A 20,813-nucleotide genomic window follows, 5' to 3' on the forward strand; every position below is an offset into this window, starting at 1 on the left:
TCTCCTGACTGAAACCCAAAAGCTCGCTGTGTGGGCATTACGCCACCTGGAAGCACCCCGGGAACAACCCCGGGAGGGGATGTTCTCACCGTGACCTCCCACTGCCAGTGCCTGCTTGCCTCATGGAACCACCACAACCTCTCTGCCACTACTTAAAAAATAAAACCCCATACAACTCCTGCAACAGGTTGCCCAGGGAGGTGGTGGATGTCCCCTGCCATGAGGTGTCCAAGGCCAGGCTGAATGAAGCCTTGAGCAGCCTGGGCTAGTGCATCCCTTGCCCATGACAGGAATGTTGGAACTAATCATCTTTGAGGTCCCTTCCAGCCCAAACCATTCTATGAATCTATGAGTCTCTGAAGGGTATTTTATACCTAACCCAAGATCCTTCAAGCACTGGAGACCAGACAGCTCTTTAACCTCCAGAAAAAAATAATCCAAGAGGCAGAAATGGGATGGAGAAAGTGTTGCCCATCTATCTTAAGTGCCTAGTTGGAGTCTCCCAGCGTGTCCAGGACAATTACCAAGCTGCATGTATCCATCAGCCCAGCGTGAGGGCTACTAGCAATGTGTGCAAGGTCCAACACTAGCACAAATTTAGGAATTTAATAATCTGGAGGACCTATCTTCCTGGACTTTTAATCTCATACAGTGTGGGGAAAAAAAACCCAAACCAAACCCCAACAACCCCAGGGCTCTTATCTATTTATCTACTCTCATATTTAGGGCAATCCACCTCTACTGATTAAAAGAAGAGAGACAACCGATGCAACACACATTCAGCCTTTCCCTTTTCTTCTGCAGAAGCAGCTGGGCTGCATCTGTCTGCGTGTCCATCAAAAAAACAACCCCAAAACACTAAAAAAGAAAAGTCAAACCCATCCTAATTTCACCCCATTTCACTGGGACATTCATAACTGATCTAGTTGGAGATGCCCTTCTCCCTGCAGGGAGGCTGGACAAGATGACCTTCCAAGGTGCCTTCCAACTTGATGCATTCTATGATTCTAACTGGTACTACAACAGAGGTGCACAGCCCAGTGCTGCCTGGATCTCATGATGTGGTCACCACAAGTCATTGATGGCCATCCTACCTCCTCTCCCAAAAAAAAGAGGAGTTGAAGGTGACCTCCAGCTGGAGCTGCTGAACGATTTGGCTCTTGGAGCCAGCAGCTCTTGGTGCCATCTTCTACCTCACAGAGAAAGCCTAGGAGACACTAAAGAAGATTACAGCTTTTTGCTTTAATGACTGGGGCTTGGTTTGGCTGCTCCTTGCACAGAGCAGAAGGCACAAACCAGTCTCTGCTTTAGCACAGCTCCCTCCAACCCCTTGAGAGCAAAAAGAAGGAAAAAAATTCAAAATTAGGACTAAATCAGTGGTCTTCCCATTTTTGTTTAGTCAAGGCTGGTTCAGCGTGGGAGCTGGGAAAGAGAGGACTCTGGGTCTGTGCATCTCTTGCCTCTCGGGAGAAGATCTGACCGGCGGCACGTCCCCGGGGTGGGGAGGTCCTTGCAGCACTGACACCAGCAGCAGCCCAGGGAGGCCAGCAGTGCTTGCAAGGGCTCAAGGGCAGCCAGCCCCAGAGCCTGAGGGACACAACCTGGCCCAGCAGCCTCCTCAGTACATGACCTCGTTGTCTCCCACCGCAGTGAAGGGGACGCCGTAGGTGCTCTTCTTGCTCCTCTTGCTCTTCTTGCTCCAGCCCAGCAGCGTGCTGGCGCTCTTGCTGTTCATCAGGCTCTTCCGGTTGTTCTCCTTGTTGCTCTTCAGCGCCCCGCTGCCCGAGGACATCGCCGCTGCCTTCCTGTCCGCCTGCTTGGGCAAGTGGAGAAGGGTGTGAAGCCACTCTATCGCCTCTGCTGTAGACATGACGCTCAGTTCCAGCCCAGGAGCCAGACACTGGGGAACCGCTTCACAGGATCTCAGGATGTTAGGGGTTGGAAGGGACCTCTGGAGGTCATCAATTCCAACCCCCTTGCCAGAGCGAGCACAGGTCGCACAGGAACACATCCAGATGGGTCTTGAAAGTCTCCAGAGACCCCACAACTTCCCTGGATAATCTGTTCCAGTGCTCTGTGACCCTCACCTCATGCTGAGGTGGAACCTTCTGTGCTGTAGTTTATATCCATTTCCCCTAGTCCTATCCCAGGGTACAACTGAGAAGAGCCTGTCCCCTCCCTCTCGACACCCAGCCCTCAGATAGTCATAAACATTTATCAAATGCCCCCTCTTCTGCACTGCCCACCTCAAGCTTGGGATGTGACTTACAGTTTTTGGTCCCTCTGAGCCCTGAAGGGTTATCACAATGATCTCCACTCCTTCCTCCCCAGTGCTCTTCAGCAGCTGCACCACCTCAGCATGCTTGGACCACTTGCAGTCTTTGCCATTTACTGAGATGATGTAGTCTCCTTCCTTCAGCCCAGCTTCCTGGAGGGGTGAAGAGAGAGGATGCACATGTTTGAACTACTGGATGCCACTGCATGAGGTCTGCTCAGTGTCCACCCTACTCCACAGGTCCTTACCCTGTGGAGATACGGCCTACAGGGAGAGTTGAGGTCCACCTTTCACCTACAAGACAGCTGAAGCCTTCATGGTCCTTAAAAGTTTACATCTGCTTTGCAGCATGCCCACAAAAATGGGATGCTTCACAGCCTAAGGGCCTCTTTTGCAGCTGCTGGACATGGTCACACTTGACATCTCAGCCTTATGACTTTCTACAGCTTTGCAAAATTCATCCCTCTCTGACTCTTCCACAAAGGTTAAATTCTGCAGCCCTCAATCCTCCCCAAAACAGATAAAACATTGCCTGCAAGCCTTGATCCTCGAGAAAACAGGCTCAGCAAAGTTCTTTGCACTCCCTTCATCCATGAAGGCATGAACAAGGTTCTTGACATGCTTGAAGGAAACCATGTGCCAACCTGGGAACACCATCAGAGCTCGGAGCAACTCAGCCAGCTGCAGTGGAGGTTTAGAAACTTGTCCACACAAGGATGTCTGCACTTTGGTGTCTATCTGGAGTCCAGTCCCTTGCTGGGATACACCAGAGGTCCAGGTATGGACCAGGTATGGACCATGTATGGGCCTTCAGAAGATCTTACTCTTCTAAAAAGGAGATGTGATCTTGCAGCTAAGGAGCATGTTGTTACGGAGATGCTGGGCTCTGGTTTTCAGGGTCAATGATGAACAGTGCTGAGGGAGAAGGAAGACTTTTCTGGGCATCCCCCCACCAGGATGCTCCAGCAAACTTCTGCTGGAAAACAATGGTGCCCCTGATAGATCAAAACAATGGTGCCCCTGATAGAACAGAGTTTTCACTGAGGTAAGTCACGTTTCAGGCTTGCCATCTTCTTCCACCCACTGTCACAGCCCAAAATGGGGGAGAAGGGAGCTGGGTGCTTGCCAAAAAGAAGATGCCAGCAGTTAAAATCTGAGCTAACCTCCATCCTTCTTCCTTAGGTGTCTCCTAAAAGACATCCCAATTCCCTCATGACACCCATCTGCAAGCTGAGATCCACCAGGGGTAAGTGTGCACCTGAGCACACCAACACAGTGACCAGCTGAGCGTTAAGACCTAAAACCACACGGAAGCCCTGGAAGCAACCCCTCAGACCTCACTTCCAGCATCTCCACGAGGACAGCAAGAACTTGGGATACTCACAGCAGCACAGCCCCCTGGGATGACACCAGCAATGAGCACAGGGGAGTCTCCTCGCAGTGTGAACCCAAACCCATTCTCTCCTCTCCTCAGGTGGACTCTTCGTGCTGGGTACCACTTGTTCTTGGCCGAGAACACCGAAAGAGGTCCCTGGGGTGAGGCAGAAACACGGAAACCAGCTTATGGTGCAAGAACAAGTCTCTGAGGATGTGCAACCTCGCAAACACCCACTGAGGGGGAGGAAGCAGAACATGAAAGTCTGTCTTTTGCATTTCCAGGATGTGATTTTGAGCCTGTTGGGTGTTTTTATCCTTCCTGCACACCCAAAAAATGCAGATCTGTGCACTACAAAGCTTTATAAAGTCCTTTAAGGACTTTAAAGATCCTTGAGTCCAGACATTTTCTAACTACTATGAGCAGCAGCAGTTTTGTGCAAGTTGGGAAGGACTTTGGGAGGTCTTCAGGGCTTACATCTGGACATCCTCCTAGCATCACCCCAGGAGGAAGAAGTCTTGGCATGGTCAGGGACACTAACAAAATAGAAAGCTCTGGTGGGCAGAGCTGGCTTCAGGAGGAAAAAATATTTCACCCAAGGATGAATGATTTGGGCTGAGGTTCCTCACCACTCCCTGGCTCTGGGGGGATGCAGCCCAGCTAGGCTAGCTCAGCAGGGTGAGGTGGTGGTAACCTCTTCTGGGTCCGATTCCACCCAGATCCTTCCTAATTTCCTGTCTTTTCTATTCCCACAGGAGCAGGATCTACCTGCCTGCCCAAGGGCTGCTCAAATCCAGATACGTCCAACCTCTGCCTGGGGAACACAGACAGCAGAACAAAGTCCCACAGCAACCCCAAAGCTCAGCCCTGCTCCCTCAGACCCTAAGGAGGGTAGGAATGAAGATCTGCTGGAATTTTCCTGGTGCCTTTTAGCTGGCACCATCCTACCCTCAAAAAGCTTCCTCTAAAGGGTCCCTCCTTGGGTAAAGCCCACCCAAAATGCCTGTGTCTGTGTACCACAGGAGCTTCATGACTGATTTAGGTCTTTCAGAGACAGACCTGAGCCCTCCCAGCCCTTCTCCTGCACAGGTCCCTGTCTATGAAGAGATGGCTCATCCTCCTTGGAAAGCCACCCATGAATGCAACCGGGAGAGGGAGAAGAAGCTGCAGGGGAGGAGGAAACCAGGCAAGCAGAGATACAGGGAAGGAGGAGAAGGAGATGCTTGCTCCCTTGGGGCCACCTCCATCCCATAGCTGTACGTACCAGCCTGTGGAAGAGGTCGGTCACCTTCACCTGGGAGAAGCTGGGGGGTTTTATCTCTGGTTTCTGGTGGGTTTTGGCTAGTGGTGAGGAGAGAAAAACACATACAGGGAGGGTCAGGTGGTTGTGGCAGCTTCTGGCTCTATATCGAGGTATGACCCATAAGAGCCAGGACCAGACACACAACCCAAAGCCCCTGCTGCCCCCTGCGAAGCCCTACCACCACTCAGGGAGCTCTGGTCCACAGCAACATGCCACGAACGTACAGTGGAGTCTGCCCAGCCCATGCAACCTGCCCAAATCCTCTCCCCAGCTGCACCCCCCCAGCCAAGCCACTCACGCTGGATCTCTGGGGCATCTCCAGTCTCAAAGAAGTCCTCTTCGTGGTCGATTTCCGAGTATTTGCTGAGCGAGCGCTTGTGGGCAAAGGAGAGGACCTCCTGCAGGATATCCATCTTCCGCAGGATCTTGCACAAGCCGTGGATCCTCATGGCTTCTTCGTGCTTCATGATGGCTTTCTTGAGGTGAGCTTTGCCTGCAAGGGAGCAGAGAGATGACAGCCCAAGGGGAGAGCAGCAGCCCCGCCACCGATCCCGCTCCGCTCCGCAGCCCACGGATGACAGCAGCCTCTGTGGCTGTCTCCAACCCGACGTGACTCAGGGACAGCCCAGTCACGTTCTCAGCCTGCCAGTTGCTCAACGTGCTCTAACTGGAGTAGGTCCCAGCCGTCAGCTCGAGCCCCTGATGTAGGACCTTGAAGGGTGACCTACTTCACTCCCCCCGGCGCTGGCAGCAGAGCTGGCAGATGTTCCCAAAAAACGCTGCTGAAGGAGCTGCCACCACACCCCCGAAGTCCCTCCTAATGCTTAACCTCAATCTCCTCCACAAATTAACTTCTCTCCATCACCCTGTGTCCCCTGGGGGGGAACACGGAGGACAATCAATCCCTGTCCTCATGGTGACAGCCTTTTAGCTCCAGGAAGATGCAACATGTCTCCTTTTCTAGGCTAAGCAGAGCCTTCTCCTTGCCCTGCTGCTTCCCATCCTCTTTGGCATCTCCTCTCGCTTTGCTCCCCTCAAGGCTCATCAGGATGTGCTCCTATGTGAGTTGCCCCAGGTGACCCTGCTTTGGACTTGACAATCCTCAGAGGTCCCTTCCAGCCCCTACCTTTCTATGATTCTATGAACTTACCTTCAACGTGCTTCCACCCTTGTGAAAATGGTGCAGGAGGAAAATGGCCAGAAGAGATGAGATCATGATGACCCACGGCTACCAATGCAAACATCTCCTTGGTGAGATGATTGCAACCAAGATACCCGTATCCAACGCTCAACTACCCAAAAAAGGCTAAATATATAGAGACGTGTCATAGACACACGTGTGCCTGTAGCACTTCCAGCATCAGGACACAAGGTGGCAGCATAACCCAGGGAGATGGGCGAAGCTTCCTCCAGACTTAGAACTACAAACCCTGAAGATCTCCAAATTCCCCCCTGAGGAGTCACAACATAGGAAATATATTGATGGACAACAGAGAGGAAGAGACTCCCCAAAAGTGTTGTATCAAATGGAATCAATCATATTTGAGCAAAGCATCTACCGGCAGTAAGAAAGCAACCAGGTGTTATTGACTATCAACAACTCCTGGAGGTTCTCCTTCGCCTCTATCCTGTCCTGGTGAGACCACAGCTGAAGTGTTGTGTCCAGTTCTGGGCTCCCCAGTTCAGGAGGGACAAGGATATACTAGAGAGAGTCCGATGAAAGTTATGAGGATAATGAAGGGACTGGAACATCTGTCTGATGAGGAAGAGCTGTTTAGTCTGGAGACGAGAAGACTGAGAGGAGATCTTACTAACCTTTATAAATACCTGAAGGGTGGGGGGCAAGAAGAAAGGGCCAAGCTCTTTTCAGTGGTGAGATAAGGTGCAACAGATGCAAACTGGAACACAGAAAGTTCCACCTCAACATGAGGAGAAACTTCTTTATTGTAAGGCTCCTGGAGCAGGCCACCCAGAGAGGTTGTGGGGTCTCCTTCTCTAGGGACTTTCAAGACCCATCTGGATGCATTCCTGTGTGGTCTGCCCTAGGTGACCCTGCTCTGGCAGGAGGGCTGGACTCAATGATTTCAGGAGGTCTCTTCCAACCCCCATCATCCTGTGATTCTCTGATTCTGTGATCATGGGGAACAGAGGTTGAGCATGGAAGTTGTGCAAGCTCTTGGCTCCGTTCTGTTGAAGATGGTGGAATGCATTATGTCCAATAAAACATCATGTTATGAGACTAGAAGACAAGGGAATGGGAAAAATACGTCCTTCCATGGAGATGACTTTAATGCTCCAAGCTTCTTCCCCTCTTGTAACCAGGAGCTGAGACTGGGGTCTAAAGTTGTTTTTTCACCAGCAGATATTGGATTGAGCTTGTTCCCCCCAGCACAGCTGAAAGCTGGGCTGATGCAAATTGTGAAACCTGATGATAAAAATCTGACTGGAGGGTCAGGAACAAAGAGTGGTGGTGAACAAAGTTAACTCCAGTTGGTGGCCAGTCATAAAAGGTGTCCCCCAGGGCTCATGACTGGGCCAGTTGCCTTTAACATCTTTATCAGTGATCTGGATGAGGAGATTGAAGCACCATAAGTAAGTTTTCAGGTTACACCCAGCTGTGGGGAGCGCTGAGCTGCTCCCTTCCAACCACTAACATTCTGTGATTCTGGGAGGGTAGCTAGCCTCTAAAGAGGCACCTGAACAGGCTGAATAAATTGGCCAAGGACAATGGGATGAGGCTCAACAAGGTCAAGTGCCAGATCCCACACTTGGGTCACAATAACCCCATGAATGCTCCAAGCCTGGGGAAGAGCATCTGGAAAGTTGTCAGCTGAAGATGAAGCAGCATGTGCCCAGGTGACCAATAAGGCCATGAACAGTCTGCCCTGGATCAGCAATAGTACAGCCAGCAGGATCAAGGATGTGATTGTCCCCCTGGACTCAGCACTAGTGAGGCCACATCTTAAATCCTGGGTTCGGTTTTGGGCCTCTCACTCCAAGAAGGACATTGAGATGCTGGAGCCTGTTCAGAGAAGGACAATGAAGCTGGGGAAGGGTCTGGAGAACAGGCCTGGTGAGGAGCAGCTGAGGGAACTGGGGGTGCTCACCCTGGAGCAAAGGAGGCTGAAGAAAGATCTTCTGGCTCACTACAGTTCCCTGAAAGGAGGTTGAAGCCAAGTAGGGGTTAGTCTCTTGTCCCAAGTAAGAAGAAATAGGACAAGAGGAAATGCTCTCAAGCTGCACCAGGGGAGGTTTAGGTTGACATAAGGAACAATTTCTTTTCCAAAAGAGTTGTCAAGCTGCCCAGGGCAATGGTGGAGTCCCCAGCCCTGGAAGGATTTGAAAGCTGTGTAGATGTGCTGCTGAGGAACATGATTTAGTGGTGGCCTTGGCAGTGCCGTGTTAATGGTTGGACTTCATGGTCTTAATGCTCACTACCAATGCAAACAATTCAATGATTGCATAACAGCAGCTAAGGGTGGCTCTACCACAGTGCTCTGACTTTGGGGTTCAGTTAGGGAGTCTCCTCAAGCACGTCCTCCATCTCCCATCTCTAGCAGTGAAATCTGGCCAAGCAGCCAACAAGACTTTGCTGGGTCCAGCTACCTGACAAACTCCTTCCTGGAGGGACCTGTCTCTTTTCACATGTATGCAATGAGGCAAAAGAGCACCAGGAGGCAGACTGTGGTGGTTGATAACACTCCAAACCCAGGGTGCTGAGCTTGCTCTTGTTGCAAACTCGTTGGGCAGGAGCTGCCAAAACACGACTTCAGCTGAATAAGCAACGCTCTGTTTTTCCCCTGAAGCTGAAAAATCTGCATGGGAGGAAGTTTTTGTCTCCCAAGTCTTTTGATGCAGCTAAAAAAGCCACCCCCTGGCATCTGCTGTGTCTTCTTGTTACCAAGCCAAGTCAGCAGCAAGCCTAAGTCAAGGAGCTTCCAGGATCTCTGTACTCCTACAGATTTCTCCATACTGCATTGGGTGATGTTACCTGGTTCAGGAGATCTCGGTGCCCAGGGCTTTGCTGTCAAACTCAGCTGGACAGGTTGGTGCAAGCACCATGAGCTGGTCCTCAACACCTTAACAGAGACCCAAGAGGTGTCTTTGCATGGAAAGACCCCCTCCAACACCTCATCACATCTCTTCACGAAGACCAGGACACAGGTAGGGTTATGATGGGGCTTTGCTCATGCATTGACGTCTCATCACAAGAAACTGAGGGCTTTGCCCCCACCAATGTTCTTACCCAGCTTCCTCCTCTCCTCAGGGTCCTGCAGCAGGACACGCAGTGATGGTCCATCGGGCATGGTGACGTGGAACTGGATGAAAGCCTTCTCCTGCTCTGGGAGTTCAGCATCAGATGCCGCTGTGTGAAACAGAAGGGTGGGGATGAGCTCAGAGAGAAGTCAGGGCACTGCTCAGCCACCCAGATCCCTGTGGCACTGGGCACAAGGGGATCAGGAAGCCACACCCATGTTCACATAGCCCCATAATTTCAGCAGCAGCTTCCTCTCACCCAACAACCAAGACAGCACTGATGGGGAGAGGAATGTTGCAGTCCCCTAATCATGGAGAAACCAAGATGGATTCAGCCTGTGCAGCTTCTCCCAGCACCACCCTGGGCTCTGCACATGTGATTTTTACACTGTTGTTTCCCACCAGAGCTGTTCCAAATCTTCTTTGGCTCAGAGGGAGCTCAGGGTTGCATGGCAGCCTCCTTCCCTGGCAAAAGAGCATGGTAAAAAGCAACCTAGCATGTTCCAGCCAGCTTTATGGATTTGCTGGTCCTAACAGAAGATCCCAAAGCCTGTTGAGCAACCTGGCATCATCATCCAGCAAGCAAGGAACCAGCAACTCCAGTGCCAGCATCCCTGTGGCATTAAACCACAGTTTAAGGAGTTTACTGTCATTTGGGAGAAAAAGATTTGTTCCTCTGAACAAGGGGGTCAGGGAGGGCCAGCAAGTTGGTATGTGAGATCTCATCATCATCCTCTGGATCTCCAAATACCCAAATCAAACATCTGCTGCAGGTTTGTGTTTCCCTCACCACCTAAGGTTACTAGGAGGGGAAAACAGCCTCAGAATTTTAGTGGAAAGGTTTGGACCTGTCTCTTGTAATCCCACACAAACCCAGCTTCACCACCATCCTCTTCCATACCTGTCTCCAAGCAGCTCCAGGCCTGCAGCACCCCATTGTCTCCTGTCTCTACCCCAGCAGCTTTCCTTGCTCAATCCTGCTTCTGCAACACTCACGAGGCACAAGCCCAGCAGCAAGATTACTGGCAATCTCCAGAGTGGGGGCGGATACTAGGACAGTCTGGCAGCCACCACCAGCACAGTACTGTTCTTGGCAACCACCCCCCTAAGAAGCTTCCCAGCTTCTTCTCAGCCACCCCACCATGTGATGGGTCAGCACCACAGGTCAAAGCATTTATCAACTGCCCGCCTCCAGATCCTCTGCTTGACCCAAAATCACTTGCAAGGGTGCTGGTGATGATGCAGATGGAGATCATGGGTCTCACCCTACATCCACGCTCCAGCTGGCTCCATGGAGCCACGTCAGGTTGGCTCTGGCACAGCCACGTGTACCCTGCTACCAGCTCCTCACCAGCTTGGGATGGAAGCTGACCGTGAGACTGGTAATGAAATTTGAGTAGCTTTAACCAGTTTCTGCAGGGAGATTATGGGGTTTGGGTCCACCACAAGGACCTGGTGCCTTGGAGGATGCCCAGCTGAGGGCACCAGCACATGTATGGTCAGCAGGCAGCTGACACATAGAATCATAGAATCTTCAAATGGTGTGGGTTGGAAGGGACCTTCAAAGGTCATCTAGTCCAACTTCCTGCAGTGAGCAGGGACATGTTCAACTGGAGCAGGTTGCTCAGAGTGCTGTCTACTCTGACCTGGAATGTTTCCAGGAATGGGGCACTCACGTTCTTGGAAGGACTTTGCACACCAGAAATACAGGGGGAAGTCTGCCCTGTGCATGAATCACTGAGTCAAGAAATAACATCAACAGCTCAGAACATCCCCAGAACTGCAGGTTTTCTGTCCATCACATGTCCCTTCACATCTTCTCTTGCATTCCCTGCCAAATATGAGGCTACCAAGAGGAGCCAGTACTCACCGGGGCAGTCACAGAGGGCAATGGCAGCGAAGTAGTGGGAGAGGGCTTTGAAATGCTCTGACTTGACATGGACCATGGTGGCCCAAGAGAAGGGAACATAATCCTTCACGTGGGCTTGGGTCATCGTCTGGTGTACCAGTGAGTAGACGTCTTCTACCTGTTGGGTTGTCAAGAGGCAAGCTGCTAAGCCATGGGTTGAGTTGTAGGACATCCATCAGGAGGCAGCGACAGAAGGCTGCCCTCTTCTCCTGGGAGGTTCTACCAACCACAAAAGGAGCCTCTCCACTGTGACAGACCCACCAATCCTCCCCTCTTTGAGGTGCTCACCCTTGCTGCCTCCTGGGCGAGCTGCAGCCTGGAGAGGAAGTCGTGTTGGGCACATAGCAAGGTCATCTTCTCAAAGACACACTCCTGGACCTGGGCGACCATCAGCCGCACCAGCATGTTCAAGGAGGCAGAGCTCATATCCAGGCTGGGAGCATTGGAGAAGTTTTCCTTCAAGTAGTTAAAGGCACCTGCATGAGGAAGAAGCTCCAGGTAGCCACTGGGCTTGTCAGCAAGTGGGTCAGACTTTCAAACCATGAAGGTCTCCCCATCAGCAGTGCAGGAAGTGAAGAGCCACCAAGCCAGCTCACACATCAAACACCTCACCATAAATGGTGGGTAAAAAGGTTGAGGGTCCCTCCCCTGCTATCTAAACCATCCTTCAGCCCACAACTTTCTTCAGCTGCAAACAGATGGATTGTCATCTCTCCTCTCCCCACCTTGGACATCCCTACTTCTGCATGGCACAAAGTGGGTGGCTGTCGGGTCATTTCAGCTCCTCCCCACAAGCCACAGAAGAAAGCATGGTGCCAGCTCGCACTTGGTTCATGGAGCCTTGGAGCTGCCCTGTCTCCGTCCCTCTTTGCACAACTGCTCCCTCCTCCTTCTTGCACTCACGAGCATTGTTCCCATGGAAATGATTCCTGTATGGTCATGGAGAGCTGGAGGAGGGAGGAACCCACTTACCAGCTGCCTTCTGAAAGGCATCGATGGCCTGGTTGAGGCCTGGCAGGGAGGCGCGGTCCTGCCGCGCTCCGATCTGGGTGTGCAGGGCTCCGATGTTGAAGAGGACACTGCCCTTCTCGAAAGCCAGAGCTCGCTGGTGGGAGGGGACCCCTGTCAGGGAGTCATACCTGGGGAAGGGAACAGTCAGTCATTGTCCATTCCCACCAAAGGCCTTACCCATGGATGCAGGAGGAGCTTGGAGGGCCTTCAGTGCTCTTTTGGGGCTTGCAGACACTGTTCCCATCACATCTCATTCCTTCAGAGCTTGTGGTTTTTTCCTGCCACCCTTAATGAACCCACCCAGAGCAACAGCAAACCCAGCTCCTTGTGTCCACCAGCAGCAATGCCATCACAGAGGCTTGAGCCTAGCTCCCCCCCAACTTGTGATGCCCCAGGTGGGATGAGGAAAGCTGCACCAACCAGTGGAAGAAGACACCCAGGCTTTTGTTAGGAGGGAAGAAGCGGCTGTCAAGGAAGTAGAGCTGGTTGTAATACTCCATGAGGAGCTCCAGCCCGGCTTCGTTGCGGCTCGGGGTGCGCATCGCCTGTGGGGACAGGAGGGGAGACACTCAGGTGGGAGCAATCATAGAATCATGGAATTCTTTTGGTTGGGAAAGATCCTTAAGGCCATCAAGTCCAAGCACTAATCCAGCACTGCCAGGTCACCACTAAGTCATGTGTCCCTACATGGCTTTTGAACACTTCCAGGGATGGGGACTCCACCACTGCCCTGGGCAGCCTGGGCTAGGGTTTGACAACTCTTTATGAGAAAAAAAATGTTCCTTATTACAGAATGCATTGGGTTGAAAGGGATCCTCAAAGGTCATCTTGTCCAACCTCCCTGCAGTGAGCAGGGACATCAGCTAGATCAGATTGTTCAGTGCCCCATCAAGTTTGATCTTGAATGTCTCCAGGGATGGGGCCTTATCCACATCTCTGGGCAACCTGTTCCAGCATTGTCCAAGCCTAAACCTCCTCTGGTGCAACTTGAGGCTGTTTCCTCTTGCAGAAGGAAATGCTGAATTAATGGAGCTGCATGCACTGGCCAGTCCAAGACAGAGAAACTCCACCTGAGTTATTAGAACAATAGGACCAGATCAATAGCACTACAGGACAGAGGTCAAGATGCTGAGCAGTAGCAGCCCCCCAGCACAGGTTCAGCTGTGGGGAGGTTGAGGAAGCACCAAAGTGGTGCTGGGGCACCTAAATCCAAAGCCAGTAGCCTGGAAACCAGTGCTGGAGGCAATGCTCACCTAAACCAAACTGAGATTATTATATTAAGGGAGAAATTCAAGGACAGGCTGCAGAAGAAACTGGATTTTTTGCTTCCTCAGCTTTTGACCTGAGGCAGGGAGGAAGTTCAGAGCTCTCCTAACACCTAGTTGTATCCATGGGGCTTTGCCATCCTCTGGCTTTGAAAGGCTTCTCTCCTGCCTGAAGAGCAGGATGAAGCTCTTCACAAGAGCTTCAACAAGGCTTTTTCTTTCCTCTCTCCCAGATCAAAGCTTCATGGCAACTTGAAATTAGATGAGAGGCTTTGTAGGTGAGAACAAAACTAACCTTTACAGGACTACTTTGGATTTCCTCTTCTCCGGGCTGGAGAGAGAGCCTTGGTGGGGGTAAACTAATTTTCATAAACCAGTCATGGATTGCACAAGAACTTTTATTGCTCTTCAGTCCTAGATTAGCAGGGCATTAGAGGACAGGGTCAAAAAAAAAACCCAAACAAAAAAACTCCCACATTTCCTGAATGGTTTCTAATATTTAGTGACCTATGAGCCAAAGCTGAGGTGCCCTAGAGTGGGAATCATGCACCCCAAGACACAAGGATAAAGGTGCAGTGAGGATGAGGAGACCTGCAGAGCAAAATGTGGCAGCCTCAGACAGTGCTCCTGGACAGGTCAAAGCAAGACTTTGCAACTCAGGAGGCACCAACCTGCCGCAGCTCCATGAACTCCTTGATTTCCTTTTCAAACAAGATGCCCTCCTCTCCATAGTGTTCACTGATGAAACCCTGCATGGGGAAGTAAGAGGAAAGAAAATTCTCAGTCACCTTCAAAATGGATTATCACAATTTAAAGGGTGACTTTGAGTGTTTCCATATAAGCAGCTTGCCAGCTCTCCTTACAAGGAAGCCTGCATTAGGGAAAACTGTCCCCTCCCCTGCCCAGTTCTTGCTCTTCAGCATCTCCAGACCCTCATCTCCCACTTTCCCATGTTTTTAGTCCAGCTAACCCCATAAATCTACTTTTTTTGCTGCTGTTCCAAAACAGAAAGTGTTTTGCAGCTGCTGCAGTGTCTCCTCTACAGCACCAAACTGGATCCATGTGCTAAATTATCCTGCCAAGTGCTGGCCACTCCTCTCCATCATCTTGCATCACAGCAAGAATGCAAAACCCCTGTGCTCACCTTCAGTGGTGCCAGCAAATCCAGCTCCTTTGTCTCCTTCAGGCCCAAAGGGATCATAGGGACACTGATGGACTCACTGGAAGAAGACAAGAATGACATTGAGGTGCTGGAAAGTGTCCAGAGATAGGCAATGAAAACAGTGAAGGGTTGTGGAGAACAAATCTGGTGAGGAGCAGCTGAGGGAACTGGGATTTTTCAGCCTGGAGAAAACAAAGCTGAAGGGAGACCTTCTGGCTCTCTACAACTCCCTGAAAGGAAGCTAGAGTGAGGTGGTGGTTGGTCTCTTCTTCCAAAGAACAAGTGATGGGACAAGAGGAAATGGCCTCAGTTGCACCAGAGGAGGTTTAAGTTTGACATAAGGAACAATTTCTTCATGAAAAGGGTTGCAAGGCCTGGCCCAAGTTGCCCAGGGCAGTGGTGGAGTCCCCATTCTTGGAGGAATTTCAAAGCAGTGTAGATGTGGTGCTAAGGTTTAGAGGTGGCCTGGAAATGCTGGGTTAATGGTTGGACTTGATGATCAGAAGATTCTTTTCCAACCTAAACAAATCCATGATTCTAGGACAGCAACTTATTTAGTGGTTGGTTTAAAAGCTTTGGAGAGAACTTGTGTGTGTCTGGGACTAAGATAAAGCAGCTCTTTTTCCTGGGCTTCTGCTGCTTCCATAAAAAGATAGAACTAGAAGAGGACTTTGGACAGCAGAAGGAAGTTCTTCCCAATGTAATGTCAGGAACAGCAGCCTGAGAGGAGAGTTGGACAGAGAAAAACCTGAACCCATCACCTTTATTTCTCCAGCTTCTTTTCTCTCCATAGAATCATTACAGTTGGAAAAGTCCTCCAAAATCATTACATCCAACCATCAGCCTAAGACCACCATGGCCATTAACAATTCCCATAGCAATAAAAGAAGCTCCAGTAATGAAGCTGCTTTAATTCCCAGTCCTTGGGAACTGGGCATGATGTAAACAGAGGTCAGGGATTCACCCCACTCCTACCTGCTAATCTGTGCTTGGCGCTGATAAGGACTTGGTGGAGCTGCAGCCCTGTGCCCGATATCGAAATTTGCTCCCTCAACTACAAGCAGTTGTCTAAAAATAGCTCTTATCACCATAAAACTATGAAGATGACAATAACAAGTCTGGGAACACCCAGCTGGGGAGTGGCTTGTATTTCCACATTAAAACAGGGCAGTTGTGCAGCACCAAGGAAAAGGAGTTGCAGGATGACAGCCAGGAAGAGACCACTTAGCAGCTATTGTGATGTTCTGCTGGTATGAGGAGCAGAGCCTGAAGCAGGCAGAAAACCACAGCCCAAAGGCTCTCAGGGTGGACTCATCATCCCATCATTTAGTTTTCAAACAAAGGAAGGGAGATTTAGACTAGAAGGAAGAAAAGGTGGTGAGGCACTGGCACAGGCTGCCCAGAGAGGACATCCCATCCACAGATGGAATGGTTTGGATGTGGCTGTGAGCAACCTGATCTAGCTGAAGATCATACAGCATGTCCCAAAATACTACATACCCTTGTTTCTGACTGCAGAGGGGTTGGACTAGATGATCTCCAGAGGTGCCTTCCAACCCAAACAATTCTGCTGTTCCTCTCTGCAGACTTCCAGAACTCACCCATGTACAATCCTTTGCAACTTGCTCTAGGTGAAGCTGCTTTAGCACAAGGATTGGACTAGATGATTTGCAGAGGTGCCTTCCAACCCAAATCATTCTGATACTATGTCCATCTACACACACATGGTCCTCCTTGGGGGAGCACTGTCATGCTGCTGGGGACAGAGATGTGCAAACACCAGAGACCTGAGAAACCAGCTCTAGTTGAACACGACCCTGCTCAGCACAGCATGGTTGGACTAGATGACCTTTAAAGGTTCTTTCCAACACAAAGCAATCTATGATTCTATGACCCAACTCTTGTATACAAAGGTGGAGAATGGAAACTCACCTTGCTATCTGCAGCTCACATCAGCTCCAGAAATTCTTTCCCTGATACCCATTTATCCCTTGGGGAGGTCCCCAGTCCTAGCACTGAGCCATGTTACCACACCCTCAGACACTTGGCCACCCAGAGAACTTGTTTAGAGAGACCAAAAGTTTAGCAGGGAGCAAAATGGTGTAGGGTGGGCCAAGCAGGATCAAGCCCTCACCAACCCAGGTTTGCACACCCTCTCATTACCTCCAGAATTCATTGATAACTCTTTAGCATGTATCACTCCTTGTTCTAGGGAGGAAAACCTGGGGAGTGGGGCAGGGAGGTTCCACCCACATTTTCATCTCTTCATACCGAATAAACAGCTTCAAGAGCTATAATTAGTGCAGAAAAAGCAATTATTGCTCATTGCCTAACAAGGTTTCCACACCAATCCAATGCCTGGAGCACACAAAGGGGCTTTTGTTTGGCCTGGGCAGGGTTTGGGGGGGTGCTGTTGCTGGTGATCTGATTTTAAAGCAGGGCACACAGTGGGATGGAAAAGCTGAGCATCCCTGACAGGGAAGAACTTTGGGAGAATGCAGAGAAGAAACAATATCCAGAATTACATTCAGGAAGGGCAATAGACCTCCTAGGTGCAGCAACACTCAAGGGTGGTGGAGATAAGGGCTCTCTTGGCTTTGTTCCCGTAAGAGCCCTCCCCAAATCTAACACAATCTGGATCATCCTGGTCCTACACTTAATCTCACTGCAGCACTCTGCAGGATGGAGACATCAATGCTCTCCTGGTCTTTGTACCTCCCACTGGCCCCAGCAGCTTAGTAACCCTCCCCAGAAGACCATCAAGGGGCAGGGGAAGGGAAGGCTCCCACATAGCTACAGCATCCCTGGGCTGTTCTGCCTTGGAGAATTCTCTTCTTCTCACCCAACTCCAGGCTGCTGCCCCAGCACACCGTGTTGCTGCTGGGAAGCGTGCCGGGATTACTGCTCTGGTGAGTCAAGCCCAGGGTGTTGGGTAAGCATGTCATAGCTACACAGCATCTCAATTAAAGAAAGGCTTAACCTCAAAAAGAGAGAAAAAAAATCTAATCACAGAATTGCTCTGAGATTATCAAGTCCAACTGTCAGCCTAACACCACCATGGCCACTAAACCACGTCCCAAAGTGCCATGTCCACACGTTTCCACACACGTCCACATGTGACCTGCAGGGACAGTGACTCCACCACCTCCCTGGGCAGCCTGTTCCAATTCCTGATCACTCTCTCAGTACAGAAATTTTTCCTAATATCCAACCTAAACCATTCCTGGCACAATTTCAGGCCATTTCCTCTCATTCTATCACCTGATTTCAGGCCACTTCCTCTCATTCTATCACCTCATACTAGGGAGAAGAGACCAACCCCCCATTTGGCTCCAGTCTCCTTTCCGGGAGTTGTAGAGAGCCAGAAGGTCCCAGCCTCCTCTTCTCCAGACTAAACAGTGCAAGTTCCATCAGCCACTCCTCCCAAGACCTGTTCTTCAAACACTTCACCAGCTTCATTTGCCTTCTCTAGACCTGTTCTAGCACTTCAATGTCCTTCTTGGAGTGAGGGGCCCAAAACTGAACTCAGGATTTGAGGTGTTGCCTCACCAGTGCCCATTCCAGGGTAAATATCCCTGCCCTGCTCCTGCTGGCCACACTATTCCTGATCCAGGCCAGGATGCTGGACACCTTCTTGGACACCTGAGCACACTGCTGGCCCATCTTCAGCATGTACCCCTGATAATACCCTTGATGAGAAAAGGAAGTGCAGAGTATCTGCTGTGGGAGCAACCAGAACAGGAGGTCAATCAAATGAACAGTCGTGCTTTTAATTTCTTCTAGTAAATATCCTCTTTGACCTGCTGGAATTCACTCATGCTCTGGTGGCATAATCAGGAAAAGGGGTGAAGATGGCTGTTTCTGAGCTATTCCTCCTGCTTTAGGATATCAGTGCATAGAGGATGCACCATCCATCCTTGAACATCTCAGAATCTCCTAGGAAAAGCTGTTGAGTTTGCTCTTCTTCACAGAACCACACCATGGTGGGGGTTGGAAGCAAACTCTGAAGATCATCCAGTCCATCAGGGTCACACACAGCAGGCTGGCCAGGATCACAGTGACCTCTCTCTCCAGAGAGACTCCACAACCTCTCTGGCAGCTTGCTCCAGGGCTCCAGCACCCTCACAGGAATGAATTTTTTCCTTGTGTTTAGGTGGAACCTCCTGGGTTCCAGTTTGTGCCTGCTGCCCCTTGTTCTGTCAAGAGTCTGGCCCCAGCCTCTTGCTCCCACCCTTTAGGTCTTGCTGAGTATTGAGAAGATTCCCTCTCAGGCTGTTCTTCTCCAGGCTAAAGAGTCCCAGGTCTCTCAGCTTTTCCTGTTCACAGAGATGCTCCAAGCATCTCAGCATCTTTGCAGCCCTTTAGCATCACCTTGCAGCTCTAGAAACAAAACATTGATCTTCTCAGGTTGAAAAACCATTTCCAGCAAATCTGACCCATGCCAAGTTCCCCTTCTGTTCTTCAGGCACCACCTCATGGTCCCTGCCAGAGGGCCGAACCCTGGGCAGAGCAGGGAGGCAGAGCAATGGGTACAAGGTGAGAGGCTTCATGCTCCCAGAAAAAGAAAAAAAAATCATCAATAAGGAAAATAAAATCCTCTGTGATCAGCTACTCTTCCCACTTTGCAGCTCCTGCCCAGTGTACCTGTCATTCTGGTAGACATCCACACTGCTGTTCAGCTCCTCCAGCTCCTCCTTCAGCAGCTGCAGGTTGGAGTTTACGTAGCTGAGCTCCAAGGCGACTGTCTCTTTGACTTTGTGGTTACTGGTGGCCCTGCAAGACAACATCACCTGGATCAAACCTTCCTCATTCCATCATTGTCTTTAATTATCAACACTTGGTTGCAGTGATAAATATAGATTAAGTTGTGCAGTGGTGCAATACTTCATGCATCCATCTACATCTCCTTGCAGAACTGTGCCTCCTGCTCTCCACCTGATCACAGAAATGGTTTGGGCTGGAAGGGACCTTTAAAGGTCATCTAGTCCAACCCCCCTGCAATGAGCATGGAAACATTTCTTTACTGTAGGAATGGTCAGGCATTGGAACAGGCTGCCCAGGGAGGTGGAGTCAGCATGCCTGGAGGTGTTCAAGAAACGTGTGGACATGGCACTTTCAGGACATGGCTTAATGATGGTGTCAGGCTGATTAGACTCCATGATCATAGAGGTCTCTTTCAACCCAAAACAATTCTGTGATTCTGTGATCTTCAACTACAGTAGGTTGCCCTGAGCCCCAAACAGCCTGACCTGGAATGGTTCCAGGGATGGAACCTCTCTGGGCAACTTTGGCAAGTGTGTCACCACCCTTAGCGTAAAAAATGTCTTCCTTCTCTCCACTCTGAACCTCTCTCTTTTACACAATCACAGAAACATTCAGGCTGGAAAAGACTTTTGGGATCACCAAGTCCAACCAATAACCCTACTCTAAAAAGCTCACCCCTAAACCATATCCCCAGTTCTCCTGTCACAACAGACCCTACTAAAAATTTTGTCCCCATCTTTCTTCTTTGCCCCTTTAAGTGCTGAAAGGCCACAAGGTCTCCCTGGAAACTTCTCCTCTCCAGGCTGAACAACCCCAACTCTCTCAGCCTTTCAGGACTGAAGAAGCCAAAGCATGCAGACATCTGTGCCACAGAGGCTGAGGGCAGGCAAAACTCATTACTTGCCAAGATGAAGCTGCTATTTCTGCCCTAGAGTGACCTTCTCCTTGCTTGTTCATGTTCTGACCTCCAGTGCAGTTTCATGCTTTGCTCAAGGTTGTTGAGTTGGAGCTGGGCAGCCTGGAAAAGGCTTTGGGAAGACCTCCTAGTGGCCCAGTACCTGAATGGGGCTACAGGAGAGCTGGGGAGGGACTTTTTACAAGAGCTGGTTGTGACAGGATGAGGGGGAATGGATTGAAGCTGGAAAAGGGAAGATGCAGACTGGATATTAGGAAGAAATTCTTTACAGTGAGGGTGGTGAGACACTGGAACAATCTGCCCAGGGAGGTTGTGGATGCCCCCTCCCTGGAGGTGCTCAAGGCCAAGTTGAATGAGGCCTTGAGCTACCTGGTCTAGTAGAAAGTGTCCCTGCCCATGGCAGGAGGTTAAAACTAGGTGATCTTTAAGGCCCCTTCCAACCCAAACTATTCTGTGACTCCATGGAGGTGCTCATCCACACTGAATAAAAATCCTTTGTGGTTGTGTTTGAGGCAGAATTCATTACTTTTGTGTGGAAAAGCCTTTCTGGGGGAGAAGAGGCTTTGTTGTGCTCGC

The 20,813-nt window shown here is 50.4% G+C and overlaps 1 protein-coding gene across 1 annotated transcript in view; it reads right to left on the reverse strand.

Moving 5' to 3' along the window:
- Window positions 1–278: 278 nt before the first annotated feature.
- Window positions 279–20,813, reverse strand: part of RHPN1 (rhophilin Rho GTPase binding protein 1) — a 37,726-nt gene continuing 17,191 nt past the window's right edge. Inside the window, exons 3-15 of the mRNA XM_054167186.1 lie at window positions 19,202–19,330; window positions 14,540–14,615; window positions 14,067–14,144; window positions 12,551–12,675; window positions 12,092–12,258; window positions 11,408–11,595; window positions 11,081–11,237; window positions 9,200–9,319; window positions 5,252–5,446; window positions 4,915–4,991; window positions 3,660–3,806; window positions 2,270–2,428; window positions 279–1,813 (exon numbers count right to left, since the gene is read on the reverse strand). Of these exons, the coding sequence (XP_054023161.1) occupies window positions 1,619–1,813; window positions 2,270–2,428; window positions 3,660–3,806; window positions 4,915–4,991; window positions 5,252–5,446; window positions 9,200–9,319; window positions 11,081–11,237; window positions 11,408–11,595; window positions 12,092–12,258; window positions 12,551–12,675; window positions 14,067–14,144; window positions 14,540–14,615; window positions 19,202–19,330 (1,813 nt within the window). The 3' untranslated portion in view covers window positions 279–1,618. The remainder of the gene's footprint in view (window positions 1,814–2,269; window positions 2,429–3,659; window positions 3,807–4,914; window positions 4,992–5,251; window positions 5,447–9,199; window positions 9,320–11,080; window positions 11,238–11,407; window positions 11,596–12,091; window positions 12,259–12,550; window positions 12,676–14,066; window positions 14,145–14,539; window positions 14,616–19,201; window positions 19,331–20,813) is intronic.

Source organism: Dryobates pubescens, chromosome 14 (genome assembly GCF_014839835.1).
Source record: "Dryobates pubescens isolate bDryPub1 chromosome 14, bDryPub1.pri, whole genome shotgun sequence".
Taxonomy (NCBI): Eukaryota; Metazoa; Chordata; class Aves; order Piciformes; family Picidae; genus Dryobates; species Dryobates pubescens.